This window comes from Ascaphus truei, chromosome 10 (genome assembly GCF_040206685.1).
Source record: "Ascaphus truei isolate aAscTru1 chromosome 10, aAscTru1.hap1, whole genome shotgun sequence".
Taxonomy (NCBI): domain Eukaryota; kingdom Metazoa; phylum Chordata; class Amphibia; order Anura; family Ascaphidae; genus Ascaphus; species Ascaphus truei.
Window position 1 is genome coordinate 20278943 of NC_134492.1, and position 18008 is coordinate 20296950.

Genomic DNA, 18008 nt, shown 5'->3' on the forward strand with positions numbered 1-18008 from the left:
TTTTTTTTTACTTCATATATAACAACATAAGATCAGGCGGTGAACTGAATATAATAAGACCCATTTATTCCTTCATATTGCATCATATAATGCAAGGCAGCATACAACAGAAATACTTAGTAATAGTGGACACATTTATAGAATGTGGAATCTTTTCATGTAAATTAGAAAAAAAAAACCTGTTAAATGGAACAAGACTTTAATATGGAAAATCCACAATTGCTGGACACACTTCAAGCTTTTTGCTTTCATCTGGAAACCTTAAACTGTTGGACTTGCCGTTTGTATTCCTTTTTTTTTTTTTTAAACTGCATCATAAATACAGTTGAGTTTGAGAGGTAGGGGAAGCTGCGAGGCTAGAAAGCAGGCAGCAGGGAGGGATCCCCCTGGGAGGTGGGAGCAATTCCTAACAGCTCAGCATAGGATAGGATCAGCACAAGCCTTTCTATTACAGAGCATGCCATGGGGTGGATCAGAGAAGCAGCAGCAGCCTGTGTGCAAGAGAAGGCAAGCAAGCAAGGTAGGTGTCATTACAACCACTTCGACAGGCGCTGGGAATGGAAGAGGGGACAAGGAGATAACATAGAGATAAAAACACAAGTACAAGTTTGGGGCTGTAGTGAAAGAAGAGGGAAGCATAGTGTATGTGATACTTTGAGTCAGGAGCTGGAGAGTTGAGATTCATAAGCTGACTGTGCCTGTGTGGGAATCACCCCATGGCTTTAATTTATCAATAAGTATAGGTGACTTTATTGTTACCTTTAAAAACCAAACAGGCAGCACCCTACCTGCCCCCCCCACCCCCATATCCCCCCCACCCCTCATACCACCCTCCCTAACCCCCATACCCCTACATGCCAAAGCAGCCATCCTTGTCTATCCCCGCAACCTACCTGCAAGGTCTTGCTTTTACCTCTCCATCGTACTCTTCGCAGTCCTTGCGTACGCAGTGTCCGGCGCTTTGCGCGTTGTTGAGGTTTGGATGACTTTGAGTAAACGGTACGATGAAGGGACGTATCGGCATACACAAAGTATACAAGTAGGAAGCTGCAGTGTGTTTATGTGTGTGTGCCAGGGAGGGAGAGACTTGGGTAAACAGTGAAGGTAACTGGTCTTGTAGCACAGAACTGCTCTAAATCAGGCTCTGCAGACTGACATACTCTGGTAACCCCTTCGCCGCCAGAGGGGCCAGCAATGCTTTGCTCATCCCCTCTGGTAGTTAAGGAGTTAAGGCGGTGTATTTAAAAAAATGGGGTGAGGATAAATGATTTAGAATTTCTGCAAATCTTTATTTAAAAAATATATATATATTTTGACCTATTGATATATTAAGTTCCCTTATTCATCTAAGCCAGCATTTTCCAACAGGGGTTCCTAGGAGCCCTTGGGTTCCCCGGGCATCCCTAAAGGGTTCCCTGCAATTTTCAGGTCATTTGAAAATTGCACCAAATACCGAAGCATTTACAATGCATCTGATCTCAGAAGCGCTATTAGAGAGGGTTGGGGTTCCTTACAATGCATCTGATCTCAGACGCGCTATTAGAGAGGGTTGGGGTTCCTTACAATGCACCTGATCTCAGACGCGCTATTAGAGAGGGTTGGGGTTCCTTACAATGCATCTGATCTCAGACGCGCTATTAGAGAGAGTTGGGTTCCTTACAATGCATCTGATCTCAGACGCGCTATTAGAGAGGGTTGGGGTTCCTTACAATGCGCATCTAATCTCAGACACGCTATAAAAGAGGGTTGGGGCTCCTTACAATCCATCTGACCTCAGACGCGCTATTAGAGAGGGTTGGGGTTCCTTACAATGCATTTGATCTCAGACGCACTATTAGAGAGGGTTGGGGTTCCTTACAATACATCTGATCTCAGACGCACTATTAGAGAGGGTTGGGGTTCCTTACAATGCATCTGATCTCAGACGCACTATTAGAGAGGGTTGGGGTTCCTTACAATACATCTGATCTCAGACGCACTATTAGAGAGGGTTGGGGTTCCTTACAATCCATCTGACCTCAGACGCGCTATTAGAGAGGGTTGGGGTTCCTTACAATGCATCTGATCTCAGACGCACTATTAGAGAGGGTTGGGGTACCTTACAATGCATCTGATCTCAGACGCACTATTAGAGAGGGTTGGGGTTCCTTACAATACATCTGATCTCAGACGCACTATTAGAGAGGGTTGGGGTTCCTTACAATGCATCTGATCTAAGACGCGCTATTAGGCTGCGTCCAGGGTTGCAGCAGCCGTACGGAGGCGCGCTGAGGCTGAGGGAAAGCGGGTGCTTTCCCTGGCCTTGGTTAGCGCGCCGTCCGTGGGCATGTCGGGGGCGGGCCAGTGACGTCACGGAGCTGGTTCGCCCTCATTGGGCGAACCGCTCACGTGACCGGCCCTGCGCTCCCTTGAGCGCTTGGCCCTAAAATTCTTATAAGAGCCACGCTTCCGCACGCTTGCAGAAGCCCCTGCTGAAGCCGCTCTCATTGCGGCTGCAGGGGCTCACTGGTAAGCATCAGCGTGCCTCAGCACAGGTCAGTGACTAAGCGCTGACCATGCCCGAGGCCTTAGAGAGGGTTGGGGTTCCTTACAATGCATCTGTTCTCAGACGCGCTATTAGAGAGGGTTGGGGTTCTTCAGAATTTCACAATATAATTACAGGGTCATCGCATTGGTAAACTAGTATTGTGCTTGATGCAGAAGGGCATCATCCTATTAATGCCTGTGCTGTGGGGCCGTGGGGCAGCTGCAACATACTGCAGAGCAAGTCATTGCTGGTGCCTCTGGTGGTGAAAGGGTTACACATCCTTTTACCGACCATTAAAAATGCAATGGTACTGTATATGAGGAGGAGGGTGGCATCCTAATCCAGATCCTGTTTCTATTATCATCTCCTTATTCATAGCACCGACTCCAATATTCTTAACTGAAGAGCTTACAATCAATTTTTTTTCGACAGCACAAGAGTTGGCTATCAAACCACTTCAAAGAGGCCACCTTACCACGTGAGCCATTTCTTTAAAAAAAAAAAAAAAAACAGAAGCAAAGCACTGTTGTGATGTAATACAAACGTGGTGGTACTAAATGATATATGAAATAATGCATCATATCCTCACTGTGATAGCAAAGAATCCCAACTCCACAGGATCTACATCTGATCCCATGGGATCACAGGGCTGGTAATCCAGGATGTGATTCTATGCAAATGCTCGGTCTAACAACACGAGATCCCAGGTCACACACAGGACTTTGAGCAGATGAATTTCTCAGCTTGGCAACATGCAGGATGCGAAGTCTGAGATCTTCAGAATGATCACAAGAGATCCTTGACGCCCAATACACGAGATCCTCATTTTCACACGTCTTTACCAGTTTGATTACATGGAAGTACTTCGCACCTCGGGCTACTTCGAGCCCAAAGTAATCATGGTTGTGACGCGATTTTCTCTTCTTGGGTTGCTCTCATTCTACCCAAAACGGTGTGCTGTTTCTGCCTCGCAAACATGGAATTAATGGTTACAGAGAACCTTCAAATGTGACATGGCGATCGCCTTCCCTACTCAACGGGGTCTCTTCTTAATATGGAGATCAGAGGTTGGAAAAGGGCAGGTTTAATAATGCTGCTGGAACATTGATCTCACAGTAGATGCGAGAGATTTAGAAAGCGGTAATCTGCAGGTAGAGATGGGTGAAGCTGTCATATTCCGTTTTGCGGGATTTCCCGAGCTTTCCATTCAAAATCCCTTCCGCGGTGTAAAATCCGTTGCCGGATGGTGCCCGTTTCAATCCGTGCGGATTAATTTAAAAACAAACGCCATTAGATACAATCCGCTGGGGGATTTTACCAATCTGCGGATTCTGCAATCCGCTAGCGGATTTTAAGAATCCAATCCGTGGATTCAACAATCCGTGGATTGTGTAATCCGTGGATTGGATCAACAATCCGTGGGTTGGATTCTTAAAATGCACCAACAAATTGGGTAATCCATGGATTGGATTGTCAATAATTTAAAAAAATCCCGAAAAGGCAAATCGTCCTTTTTGAGATTGATCTGCCGATCCGTGGCGGATCTAAAGCCGCCCCCAAAAATGTGCCCATCGCTGGTTAATCTGCAAGTGGCTCACAAAGCAAGGATCTGTAAAAAAAATTGATGAAGAGGTTTATAGAGAAATAATCTACACAGCATGTAGTGAAGGGGTTAACACAACGAAGGTCTGTGAGGGGGTTAATAGAGCAAGAAGTTTGAACAAGTTTACACAATATCAGCGTGGATGTGCTGTGTTGGTACTGAAGGGGTTACACAACCAGTCATCTCTGGGTTTTGTGAAGAAAGGGTTAACAGAATCCTAAATGTTCTAGAAAACAGGTCATCTTTCTTCCGGGCTCCCAAAATGAACGTTAACTTGTCTGCATTTTTGTACAATCATTTTCCCTTTTATCTCTGTGTTTCAGTATAAACGGCACTCTGTATTATCGCCGCCTCCGCAGAATGACTGAATATCCCAATCTATTGGGCAGATTCATCGGGCTCTGATACGGGGTATCGCACCCACAATCTGGCATTAACTGCTACTCAAGTCAATGGCAGATAACACTGGATCGGGTGGGATATACCAAGCATCAGAGCTTAGTGAATCTGCCCCTATGTATGATGTCTCTCTGCATATGTATCTGATTATCTGTGTTTCCTCTGTCTCTGTTTAGCTGTTTTCACTCCGCAAAAATGCATATCACCCTCCCTCTCCCACTCTTCTGTATATCCCCTGCACATCTGTATGTTTGTACCCCCTACTGCTTGATCTGGAATGTCAACACTCACTGATTGTCTGAGTCTCACTGATTTGGGGTCAGACTCACTGATTTCTACCTTCAGAGCCTCATGGACTTCAATGGAATGTCAATTATAAAATCAGCACTTTTCCATTAAAATGCCATTTTTTTCATTCAGAGCCCGTAAATGTAATTGATTTCATTTTTTGGAAGTTGACGTCTCTGTATGTGTTTATTATGTCTGCATGTACCTATATTCTAAAGTGTCTCTATATTGGTATCTGATTTGTCGGCCTATAACTGTTCCTCCCCCCCCCCCCCCCCATGCCCTTTATCTCTGGGTAATATCAATTTCCTCTGCTTTTCTAGCTCTGTGTGTTTTACTCTATCTGCTGTCTCCTGCCCCTATCTGTGTATATGCTGTCTCCTGCCCCTCTCATCTGCTGTCTCCTGCCACTGTCTGTGTATCTGCTGTCTCCTGCCCCTCTCTGTGTATCTGCTGTCTCCTGCCCCTCTCTGTGTATCTGCTGTCTCCTGCCCCTCTCTGTGTATCTGCTGTCTCCTGCCCCTCTCTGTGTATCTGCTGTCTCCTGCCCCTCTCTGTGTATCTGCTGTCTCCTGCCCCTCTCCGTGTATCTGCTGTCTCCTGCCCCTCTCCGTGTATCTGCTGTCTCCTGCCCCTCTCTGTGTATCTGCTGTCTCCTGCCCCTCTCATCTGCTGTCTCCTGCCACTGTCTGTGTATCTGCTGTCTCTTTCTCTGTGTATCGGCAGTCTCTCTCTCTCTCTCTCTCTCTCTCTCTCTCTCTCTCTCTCTCTCTCTCTCTCTCTCTCTCTCTCTCTCTCTCTCTCTCGTCTCCCTCTATGTCTCTGTGTGTATCTGCAGTCTCCCTCTTTCTCTATACTTTCTCGTAGTCTCCCATCTCTCTCTGTGAATCCCTGAGTCAGTATCTATATTACCACTGTACTGTACTTCCGTATGTCTGTCACCTTTGTGTTTCTGCACATCTGTATCCCCACTGTATCCTACTACATCTCGCTCCTCTGCACCCATGGGTATTTGCACCCCTTTCTACATGGCGCCTCTTTTTCTGTGTCTGTGCTTTTTGTATTTCCGGTCTGTCGGCATCCACATGTTTCTGGGAAGGTAAGTCACCAACTCACGTTCTCCAGAAGTTTTCCTTGTGTGTAATCATGAAACTTCCTTCAAATGAAAGAAATTTGCATCTATAGTCATGTAATCTAACATGTTGCCTAGATCTGATGAAAGATACTTACATAAGCCAAGCTCTTGCGTCATTCTAATGACCTTGACAGTTGACCCTAGAGACATTAATGAGGTAATTCCCTGTGCCTTTATATCTGCATCCCCCAAGTCTCTGTCTGTATCCCAATGTGAGGTCTTCTCCTGAATGTCTCTGTATGTCTGTGTTCCCTGTGTCTCTGGATGTAACCCTGTCACACTGGATCCCTTATTTGCTCTATAGACCTCTATGGCTATGTTCATTTTGCTCTATATCCATCACTGTATACTGCAGTTATTTCATGTATGCAACTGTTTCTTACTTTATCTTTATACAGTATTTGTGTCACTTGGTTGCTGTACATCTGTCTCTGTATTCATGTTCAGGGTACTCTGTATAGCCATTTCCCTTTATCTAACCATCCGTATCTATATCCTTTGGTCTCTGCATTCTTGTATCTCTGTATTGCTCTTGCTCTACATAGCTCTGTTCTTATAGCCATATCTCTGTGTATAGCTCCGTCCTTATCTTTTCTCTGCAACACTTTATGCCACTGTATATAATGTGTTGGATAAAATGATGTAATGTGAAGTGTGATAAAATGATTGGCAGCAGCTTTTGGGAGTTTCTGGATTAATTACATTTGCTCTTCACTCCTCTCTCCTCCTCCTCCTCCTCCTCCTCTCCCTTCCTCTCTCTGTTTTCTCTGCCCCCTCTCTCTCTGCAGGCACACAGTGTGCTCTGTGCTCAGAGGCTGCGGTGGTCCCTACACTCTGCATTAGAGGATTTCCTGGCTGGAGTATTGGACAGACTCTGTCCAAGGACAGATTATGGTGCAGTGGAACTGGATTTAAACAGGGCTCATCCCCTGGAGATGCTCAGTTTTGGGCAAGGGGACCTCACTGTCACATTGCGCCACTGGTGGAGGAACCAAACCCAGAATTGCGGGGAGCTGCACAGGAGCATAGTAGAGTATGGACAGGTGTACTGGGAAAACACACTGAATGCATCAGAGGAGCAGTGTCTTGAGTGGAGCAGAGACCCATCAGAGGCTGCAGAGCCCAGAGCCAAGAGCACAGCAAAGCTTTCCAAAGTTTGGTACCCAGAGCAAAGAAGAAGAAGAAGGAAATATTTAGGAGAGCAGAGGAGCAACAAAGGGAGAATTTACGGTGAGTGCAACTTTCAGGGATACCGGATTATAGACTAAACAAAATATTTTCCCCGCAAGTTTCGGGATGTGTTTGCCACCTTGGCATTGGGTGCACCTCTGGCAGTGAAGAGGTTAAATTGAGACCAGAACTTTAATCCGTAGATGTTTAGTGATCTCAAGTAGTGTTTTAATACGAGTTAGGCTTTGTAAGGCATTATTGTCACAGGAATAAAATGAGGGAGATTTACAGTACAAACAAATATGAATGGAATACATTTGTGACAACCTACAAACCCTTTCATAGCAAACAATGAGTGAGCGTAGCGATCAATAAGTGAGAGTTCACATGCCTAAATGATGCGTGTGTTGCAAACCCTTCAGGCAGGGGAGGAAGATAAAGTGACTTGCCAACGATCACAAGCAAATGTAACCTGGGTCTCACACGGTTCCTGTTTCTCCTGTGTTACCAGCACCTTTCCAGTACACCGACTGCCTCTCTAATAGCAAATGGATTCATGGCGCAGCTACTCCTTATTAGCAGAGATGCAAAACAAATACAGTGGATTAGGATGTATGCCAATTTAAATGTTCTTTTCACATATAGGATTGTGAGTGCCTGTGCAGTTTCCTTTTGGGGGTACATTGAATTGTAGTAGTTGTGGGTGGTTCAGACAGACAGGGTCTGTGAAGCGATCCTTACTACACCAAGATAGACAGTGTAATTAATGATAGTCCTTCGCACACAGACCCACCTCCTACTCGAATTTATGCATAATCACAATTTTATTGAGCAGATCGCACAATGTTTTGGGGGTCGCAGACCCTTCCTGACTATGTGCACCTGACGCAGTGGCTGCGACCCCAGAAACGTTGTGTTGTCACATCTGCTGAATAAAAGAGGTGATTATGCATAAGCTCGGGTCCGCTGCGCGCCCGTGTGCGACGGATTGACATTAATTCGATTTCATTTTCTTCTCATGTGGACAGATAGTGGGTTCTTGATTGGAAGAGTTTGGTAGCTGACATTAGGAGGGCAGACGGCACAATATTTTACAAGGGGAGAAAAGTGATGTGCTGTACATTACTGGGCACATGATTTGTGTTATAAATCCAGCCAGTGTTCCCCAAAAAGTCTGTTCCTTTACAACAATGACATAGTCTTGGTAACGGTTTGGTACTTGCTATATCTAAATTTGCATAACATCATAGAAAATGATTATCAAACAAACACAGAAAAAGATAGGCAATGTTAAAATATTGAATACATGTTCTGCAAATAATACCGGTTCTGTAGCCAATTGAGCAATATTGTTTAGTGACAATTTAGCCCCTTTCAGACTTGGGTGTTTTTGCAATGCACCAATTCGCATTGTAGGTAACTCCTAGAGCAACAGTGTCCAGTGCAGACAAACACCTTTCTGCTAGAGAAACAATCTTAGGGAGTTTTCAGGTATTTAGCATGTTGGTTTCCAGTTTGGCAAGTACAGCGATAGCAGCCTTGAGTGCATGCAAAAAAATGCTCAAACGTCCCCAGGGTATAACTAAGGCATAGGTGGAAAGAATATTTCAGTGTAAAAGACATATCAGTATGAACGGACGTGGTGTGAAGTCGAAGGTAGGAGAGATTGGGGGGACGTGGGAATGCATTGTTATAAAGGCTACTGCAGGGAACATCCTCTCTAGGAGAAGGGCAAGGGAACCTTTAGCATGTCCCCCAAAATGTCAAAATATCAAGGCGAAAATCCACGTGGGGGAAGCGAAGCACAGCCGGTCCAGGAAATAACAATCCGGGGCAAGGCAAATGAACTAAACATATTATTTATTGTGGGTGTACAGCATGGTGGCGCAAGGATATATCTCTAAAAATATCAAGGCGGTGACAGAAAAAACACTGCTTTATATTCAGTCATACATTACCCCATGTAAGGGTTGACTACTGATCTGAAGGTCGCTGACAGAAGGGGTTAATTATTACTCTGAGGTTTAGGGGAGGGGTTAATTGTTGTCCTGGGGTCTATGGCAGGTTAGGAAGATTAAATATGGCTCTGCATGGATCTGATAAGATGGGAGGAAATCAATGCGGGTTTTTCTCTTGTTGAGAATGGATGATCATTGCTCTGCGGGTCTAAGGAAGGAGTTAATCATAGCTTTGCAGTTACTTTCCATTATGGAAGGGGTTAATCATTGCTCCGGGGGTCTTGGGAAGGAGTTATAGCTCTGAAGTTTCTGATAGGAAAGGGGTTAATCAATGCTCTGGGGGTCTCGGGAAGGAGTTAATCAATTTTGCAGTCTCCGGTAGGGACGGGGTTAATCGTTGCTGGGGAATTTATTATGAATAACTGCTCTTCCGGTAGGAAAGGGGTTGATGGATTCTCAGTTGAAGGGTCTTAGTAAGGACTCACCCACTTTGTGAGGCCAGCCCTTTACCTGTTGACAGCTCTGGCATCAAGGGAGACAGAAGGGTTCCAAGCCCCCCCAGGCTGCAATGTATGGAGGAGGGGAGAGGTATTGTAAGGCTGACATATCCCTACCGGGCTGATGGTGGAATCAGCGGGATTTAACAAGCTTCCTTAGATGAAGGATGGAGGACAAGGAGACGTCTGCAGCATAGGAGCTGGCACTTGTTTCTGCACAGGCAGCCAACGTGCTCCCAGAGGCGGCCACCCTCCTCCTTCCACTGAAGTCAGCTGAAAGGGAGGTGGCAAATACAAGCATTTGGCAGTGACTGGCAGCAGGATATTGGGGTGATCCAGGGGCAGACAAACTACCCTTACCCTGGACTTCGGGTTGAGGGGAGAAATTGGGGGCAGTCCTGCTGAAACTGTGACACTTGGGGGGGGGGCATGCCTTTATTAGTAAGATCATATGGAATAAATGCCTATGGCCTAATAGCAGGTTTTGTGTTAAATATTCAATAGCTGGTGCAAAAACTCTACAACCAAATAGGTTTTTCAGAGGACACGCTGCAGTCTCCGTGTTTGTGCATCGGAGCTGGTCTTTAAAGCCGTCGTTTTTTTTAAATGTTTATTTATTTTTTCCATTCAATATGTGCATCAATACAATCTGCACACTGATAAGTGATTAGCTAAGTTGCCAATCGATCCGTTTTCCTGTAATCGATCGGTGAAGATTTGGCTGGGGGGGGGGGTTCACTAAATCACTGTCAGTGCTGCAGAAGAGTACCCAAGATGCAAAGTTCCGTGTGGAAGATCATGTGACCAGGCAGGCACTAGATACAATTGGAGCACTGCTAGAGAGAGGGCAAAAGGGGTGTTCCAGAGCCTGTTTCAGAAGAGGGAGGGGATACGACTTTGTAAATGGTTGCTATAAAAACAAAAATGCTTGTTACATTAGAATACATTAAAAATGCTACCAGTATTTTCTCATAGTACAGAACTGGTTTATTTATTTTTAAACACATGTAGGATGTTGCTTGGACTGCAGCTTTAACCGAGGAGGTTTGAACACCTATTGGCTCAGTGCAAACCCCGCTGTGGACCAAGTAAAATTCCCAGTGCCATGCCTGTGCTCCGAGGTTTTATAACCATACACTATATATTTGTGCGCCAGTTCAGGCAAGCCTGGGAAATGTAATTAGAGACAGAAAAGGGTCACTGGAAAAACAACAAAACACTACAGGTTTCCAGACACCCATTTTATTACCAACACCAGGAGAACACAAACGAGGGAGACCTATAACCCTATCCAACCATACATCAATGTGCCAGGGAGAGAAGGCTTCAGAGGGGGAGATTTATAAATTAACCCCTTTGCTGCCAGAGGGCCAGCAATGCAGTGAAGATACTAGATTGTCTCAGAATTTAAAGCTTTAGTCCCCAACAGTGTGCATTATGCAATAGAGTACAGGGGGCTGGTCGTGCGTTCCCTTCACTGCCATTGCCTATCAATGAATTGCTAAAGGGGTTAGAGAGGCAGCCCAACTTAGCAGAAATATATACATACTTAGATTGTATGCTCTCTGGGGCAGGGATTTCCTTTCCTATTGTCTGACTTTGTTGCACATATTGTATTGTTTCTTTTGTAAAGCGCTGAGTACAATGTGGGCGCTATATAAATAAAGATATATACATACATACATTCATACAAACATACACACACATACATACATACATACATACATTCATACAAACATGCACACACACATACATACATACATTCATACAAACATGCACACACACACACATACATACATACATACATTCATACAAATATGCACACATTCATACAAACATGCACACACATACATACATACATACATTCATACAAACATGCACACATTCATACAAACATGCACACACATACATACATACATTCATACAAACATGCACACACATACATACATACATTCATACAAACATGCACACACACATACAGTACATACATAGTACCACTGCTTACACATGTAACGCAAGTGATACAAATTCTGTACAACCAGTTTGTAGAATATAATAGTGATTATGTACATATAATGGTGTTTCCCCCACCCAATTGCAGATAGGGGCCATTACAGGGTGTATGGTGCATATATCTGCTGGCACACAGGAGGGCTGTGTCATCCGCCGATGGTAGTGGGGACACTACTGGGGTTCATATCCCACATATCTCTTTAGCAGTGCAGCGCCTCTTCTGCCATGGACTCCACGAACTGGAGGTGATCTCCCACGGTAGAACTTATTACCTCTCCCCCCAGTAAGGTCACGCACCAGGCAGGAGGTATATTGCAAAACAGGAACGGGTTTATTACTACACTCTGCAGTAACAGTTACACGGCAGTCTTCTGCCGGATACAGTCGGTCAGGTCAGCTATCACTGAAGATGGTCCCTGGACCATCACTACAGGCCAAGGGCACCCGCAGCCGTCCTAGCTCTTCCCCACCTCCCTAGCGGAGGCAGAGGTATCGTCCACACTCACTCTCCCCCGGAGGGAAGAGCACATGGGAAGGCCCCAATCTCAGGTTCCCAGTTGTGTGACCTGCCTTCCGCAGAGGGGAAGGAACAACCTACCAACTTTAGTGCGGTCCTGCCCTTAAGTACAGCCAGAAGGTGGGCACCCCGTTGTCCCAGCTACAACAGGATGTGCCATCCTCTGCTGTCACTCAAGTGCAGTACCAAGGGGAAGGGGAAAACTCCATACCAACTACTGGAAACCTGATAGTACCAGGATTTACTGCCAGCCCTAGGGCAGAATAGTAGTCAGGGGTGGCCCTGCTACGTACATATTTTATACCATAAGCTTTGACGCAATGTATAGGACAAACGGTAATGGGAGAGTGAGGACTTTCGGGAGTTAACATTTTTGAAATGAAAACATACAGCAATTTTCCTAGAACGTACTCGTGACGAGCATTCTGTCTATGTATAAGGTGACTTGGTAGCAAAAAGGTTGACATAGCATGACAGACATACAGACACGTGTGAATTCTATATAGATATATATATAACTCTGATGAAGGTCCCATAGCGGATTGAAACATTGGTATCCTTTCTGGGCCACAATACAAGTGACTTTATTCAAGATAGTGTGTGTGTCCCCCTTATAAACAGGGTGACCATATTTGTCCCGGCAAAAAAACGAGACAAATGTCATGCATGCGCAGTCAACAAGCGCTGACTGCGCTTGCCGGCCACGCATGCACGATTGGCTACTTGCCAATTGCGCATGCTCACGAGCAGCCGGCAAGTGCCGATCGTCATGCGCAGTCAGCACGCGCTCTTCACGCATCCGCAGTCAGTGCTCACCAGGGGGATCCAAAAAAACTCAGCACCCGAAAAGTCGGGACAGAACCCTAAAAACTGTGCCAGTCCCAGGTAAACTGGACATCTGGTCACCCTACTTATAAACATCTTACCTGTGTTCTTAGCTTCCTTAACCCATTTGCTTTCTCAGGGGCCAGTGACACATTGATTTGCACTGCATTGTTGGCCTCTCTGACAGCAAAGTGGTCTAGCACAAACTAGCACACTGGCATGTCTAGCACAAACTGGCATGTCTAGCACAAACTGGCATGTCTAGCACAAACTGGCATGTCTAGCACAAACTGGCACGTCTAGCACAAACTGGCATGTCTAGCACAAACTGGCATGTCTAGCACAAACTAGCACACTGGCATGTCTAGCACAAACTGGCATGTCTAGCACAAACTAGCACACTGGCATGTCTAGCACAAACTCACACACTGGCATGTCTACCACAAACTGGCATGTCTAGCACAAACTAGCACACTGGCATGTCTAGCACAAACTGGCATGTCTAGCACAAACTCGCACACTGGCATGTCTAGCACAAACTCACACACTGGCATGTCTACCACAAACTTGCACACTGGCATGTCTAGCACAAACTGGCACACTGGCATGTCTAGCACAAACTGGCATGTCTAGCACAAACTAGCACACTGGCATGTCTAGCACAAACTGGCATGTCTAGCACAAACTCGCACACTGGCATGTCTAGCACAAACTAGCACACTGGCATGTCTAGCACAAACTCGCACACTGGCATGTCTACCACAAACTGGCATGTCTAGCACAAACTCGCACACTGGCATGTCTAGCACAAACTAGCACACTGGCATGTCTAGCACAAACTCGCACACTGGCATGTCTAGCACAAACTGGCATGTCTAGCACAAACTAGCACACTGGCATGTCTAGCACAAACTAGCACACTGGCATGTCTAGCACAAACTCGGACACTGGCATGTTTAGCACAAACTCGCACACTGGCATGTCTAACACAAACTCGCACACTGGCATGTCTAGCACAAACTCGCACACTGGCATGTCTAGCACAAACTCGCACACTGGCATGTCTAGCACAAACTCGAAAACTGGTATGTCTAGCACAAACTAGCACACTGGCATGTCTAGCACAAACTAGCACACTGGCATGTCTAGCACAAACTAGCACACTGGCATGTCTAGCACAAACTAGCACACTGGCATGTCTAGCACAAACTCGCACACTGGCATGTCTAACACAAACTCGCACACTGGCATGTCTACCACAAACTCGCACACTGGCATGTCTAGCACAAACTAGCACACTGGCATGTCTAGCACAAACTGGCTTATCTAGCACAAACTAGCACACTGGCATGTCTACCACAAACTGGCATGTCTAGCACAAACTCGCACCCTGGCATGTCTAGCACAAACTAGCACACTGGCATGTCTAGCACAAACTCGCACACTGGCATGTCTAGCACAAACTGGCATGTCTAGCACAAACTAGCACACTGGCATGTCTAGCACAAACTAGCAAACTGGCATGTCTAGCACAAACTCGGACACTGGCATGTCTAGCACAAACTAGCAAACTGGCATGTCTAGCACAAACTAGCACACTGGCATGTCTAGCACAAACTAGCACACTGGCATGTCTAACACAAACTCACACACTGGCATGTCTAGCACAAACTAGCACACTGGCATGTCTAGCACAAACTAGCACACTGGCATGTCTAGCACAAACTCGCACACTGGCATGTCTAGCACAAACTCGCACACTGACATGTCTAGCACACTGGCATGTCTAGCACAAACTCGCACACTGGCATGTCTAGCACAAACTCGCACACTGGCATGTCTAGCACAAACTCGCACACTGACATGTCTAGCACAAACTCGCACACTGGCATTTCTAACACAAACTCGCACACTGACATGTCTAGCACAAACTCGCACAATGGCATGTCTTGCACAAACTAGCACACTGGCATGTCTAGCACAAACTCGCACACTGGCATGTCTAGCACAAACTCGCACACTGGCATGCCTAGCCCAAACTAGCACACTGGCATGTCTAGCACAAACTAGCACACTGGCATGTCTAGCACAAACTAGCACACTGGCATGTCTAGCACAAACTCGCACACTGGCATTTCTAACACAAACTCGCACACTGGCATGCCTAGCACAAACTAGCACACTGACATGTCTAGCACAAACTAGCACACTGGCATGTCTAGCACAAACTAGCAGACTGACATGTCTAGCACAAACTAGCAGACTGACATGTCTAGCACAAACTCGCACACTGGCATGTCTAGCATAAACTCGCACACTGGCATGTCTAGCACAAACTAGCACACTGGCATGTCTAGCACACTGGCATGTCTAGCACAAACTCGCACACTGACATGTCTAGCACAAACTCGCACACTGGCATGTCTAGCACAGACTAGCACACTGGCATGTCTAGCACAAACTCGCAAACTGGCATGTCTAGCACAAACTCGCACACTGGCATGTCTAGCACAAACTAGCACCCTGGCATGTCTAGCACAAACTGGCATGTCTAGCACAAACTAGCACACTGGCATGTCTAGCACAAACTAGCACACTAGCATGTCTAGCACAAGCTCGCACACTGGCATGTCTAGCACAAACTCGCACACTGGCATGTCTAGCACAAACTAGCACACTGGCATGTCTAGCACAAACTCGCACACTGGCATGTCTAGCACAAACTAGCACACTGGCATGTCTAGCACAAACTCGCACACTGGCATGTCTAGCACAAACTAGCACACTGACATGTCTAGCACAAGCTCGCACACTGGCATGTCTAGCACAAACTCGCAAACTGGCATGTCTAGCACAAACTAGCACACTGGCATGTCTAGCACAAACTCGCACACTGTTATGTCTAGTACAAACTCGCACACTGGCATGTCTAGCACAAACTCGCACACTGGCATGTCTAGCACAAACTAGCACACTGGCATGTCTAGCACAAACTCGCACACTGGCATGTCTAGCACAAACTAGCACACTGGTATGTCTAGCACAAACTCGCACACTGGCATGTCTAGCACAAACTCGCACACTGGTATGTCTAGCACAAACTCGCACACTGGCATGTCTAGCACAAACTCGCACACTGGCATGTCTAGCACAAACTAGCACACTGGCATGTCTAGCACAAACTAGCACACTGGCATGTCTAGCACAAACTCGCACACTGGTATGTCTAGCACAAACTCGCACACTGGCATGTCTAGCACAAACTCGCACACTGGTATGTCTAGCACAAACTCGCACACTGGTATGTCTAGCACAAACTAGCACACTGGCATGTCTAGCACAAACTAGCACACTGGTATGTCTAGCACAAACTAGCATACTGGCATGTCTAGCACAAACTCGCACACTGGTATGTCTAGCACAAACTCGCACACTGGCATGTCTAGCACAAACTCGCACACTGGCATGTCTAGCACAAACTCGCACACTGGCATGTCTAGCACAAACTAGCACACTGGTATGTCTAGCACAAACTAGCATACTGGCATGTCTAGCACAAACTCGCACACTGGTATGTCTAGCACAAACTCGCACACTGGCATGTCTAGCACAAACTCGCACACTGGCATGTCTAGCACAAACAAGCACACTGGCATGTCTAGCACAAACTCACACACTGGCATGTCTAGCACAAACTAGCACACTGGCATGTCTAGCACAAACTAGCACACTTGCATGCCTAGCACAAACTAGCACACTTGCATGCCTAGCACAAACTAGCACACTTGCATGTCTAGCACAAACTAGCGCACTAGCATGTCTAGCACAAACTCGCACACTGGCATGTCTAGCACAAACTCGCACACTGACATGTCTAGCACAAACTCGCACACTGGCATGTCTAACACAAACTCGCACACTGGCATGTCTAACACAAACTCGCACACTGGCATGTCTAACACAAACTCGCACACTGGCATGTCTAACACAAACTCGCACACTGGCATGTCTAGCACAAACTTTTATTTGTTTGAACGCTTACCAATTAACCATATTAGCTGTTTGCTAATGACGACATCATCACTTCCCATGCAAAAGAGAGGGAAGAACAGGGAATAATACACGTGGGGAAAGAGTCTCATCACGACAGAGATAAAGATCGTAGTCCTCCCTCCCCAAGTCTCATGTTTAAATATTATTTTGGAATCTTAATACTTGCCCCGTGACTGCTCATACTGGGTGATCACCATGACCCTCTTATACTCATATGCCTTACAGAAGTTTCTCCTCCAACCTTCTTTACAATAATGGCTCACCATGCACTCACTGACACTATACTACTTCACCTCCTGCCCCCTGGGCATCTCCCAGCTGCCTTTAGTCCAACCTTAATTGGCTGACTGTGATTGACAGGAAACACCAGCAACCCAGTGGTATCACTTGTCATTTATAATCTACTCACTTCAAATTCACGTGCACCATTCACTCTGCCACTCCGTTCAGGAGTAAATATATACAGTATGTGTGTGCGTATGTGTATGTATATATATATATATATATATATATATATATAGTGCAGAATAAATGCGTTCTGTATTAGGTACTAGCTGAGAGCCCCGGCGTTGCCCGGGATGTTTGTGGTGTGGGTGTGGCATTTGGGTGGGGAGTGGTCCACGCGGCCCATGTGCGGTGGTAGTGCTGCTGTGGCTGTACTGATGGTGATTGTATTGGTGTGCTGATTTGGGAGGGTTTGGTGCTGATGTGGGGGTGCGGATGTGGGTGTGCCGATGGGGGAGGTGCAAAGGTGGCGATGTGTGGGTGCTGATGGTGTTGATGGGGGCTGGGAATGGTGGGGAGGCGAGAATGCCAGTGTGCTGGGGGGGCATACCGGTGTGCTGATGTGGTGGTGCTGGGGTGTGTGTGTGTATACATGTTTGTGTGTATACATTGTATGTGTGTGTGTGTATACATGTGTGTGTGTGTATACGTGTGTGTGTGTGTGTATGTGTACGTGTGTGTGTATACACGTATGTGTGTGTATACACGTGTGTGTGTATACACGTGTGTGTGTGTGTA

The 18008-nt window shown here is 46.2% G+C and overlaps 1 protein-coding gene across 1 annotated transcript in view; it reads left to right on the top strand.

The window, feature by feature from the left end:
- The first annotated feature begins 323 nt into the window (after positions 1-323).
- The window catches only part of ARTN (artemin), a 40567-nt gene continuing 22882 nt past the window's right edge, over positions 324-18008 (top strand). Inside the window, exons 1-2 of the mRNA XM_075616105.1 lie at positions 324-520; positions 6741-7182. Of these exons, the coding sequence (XP_075472220.1) occupies positions 458-520; positions 6741-7182 (505 nt within the window). The 5' untranslated portion in view covers positions 324-457. The remainder of the gene's footprint in view (positions 521-6740; positions 7183-18008) is intronic.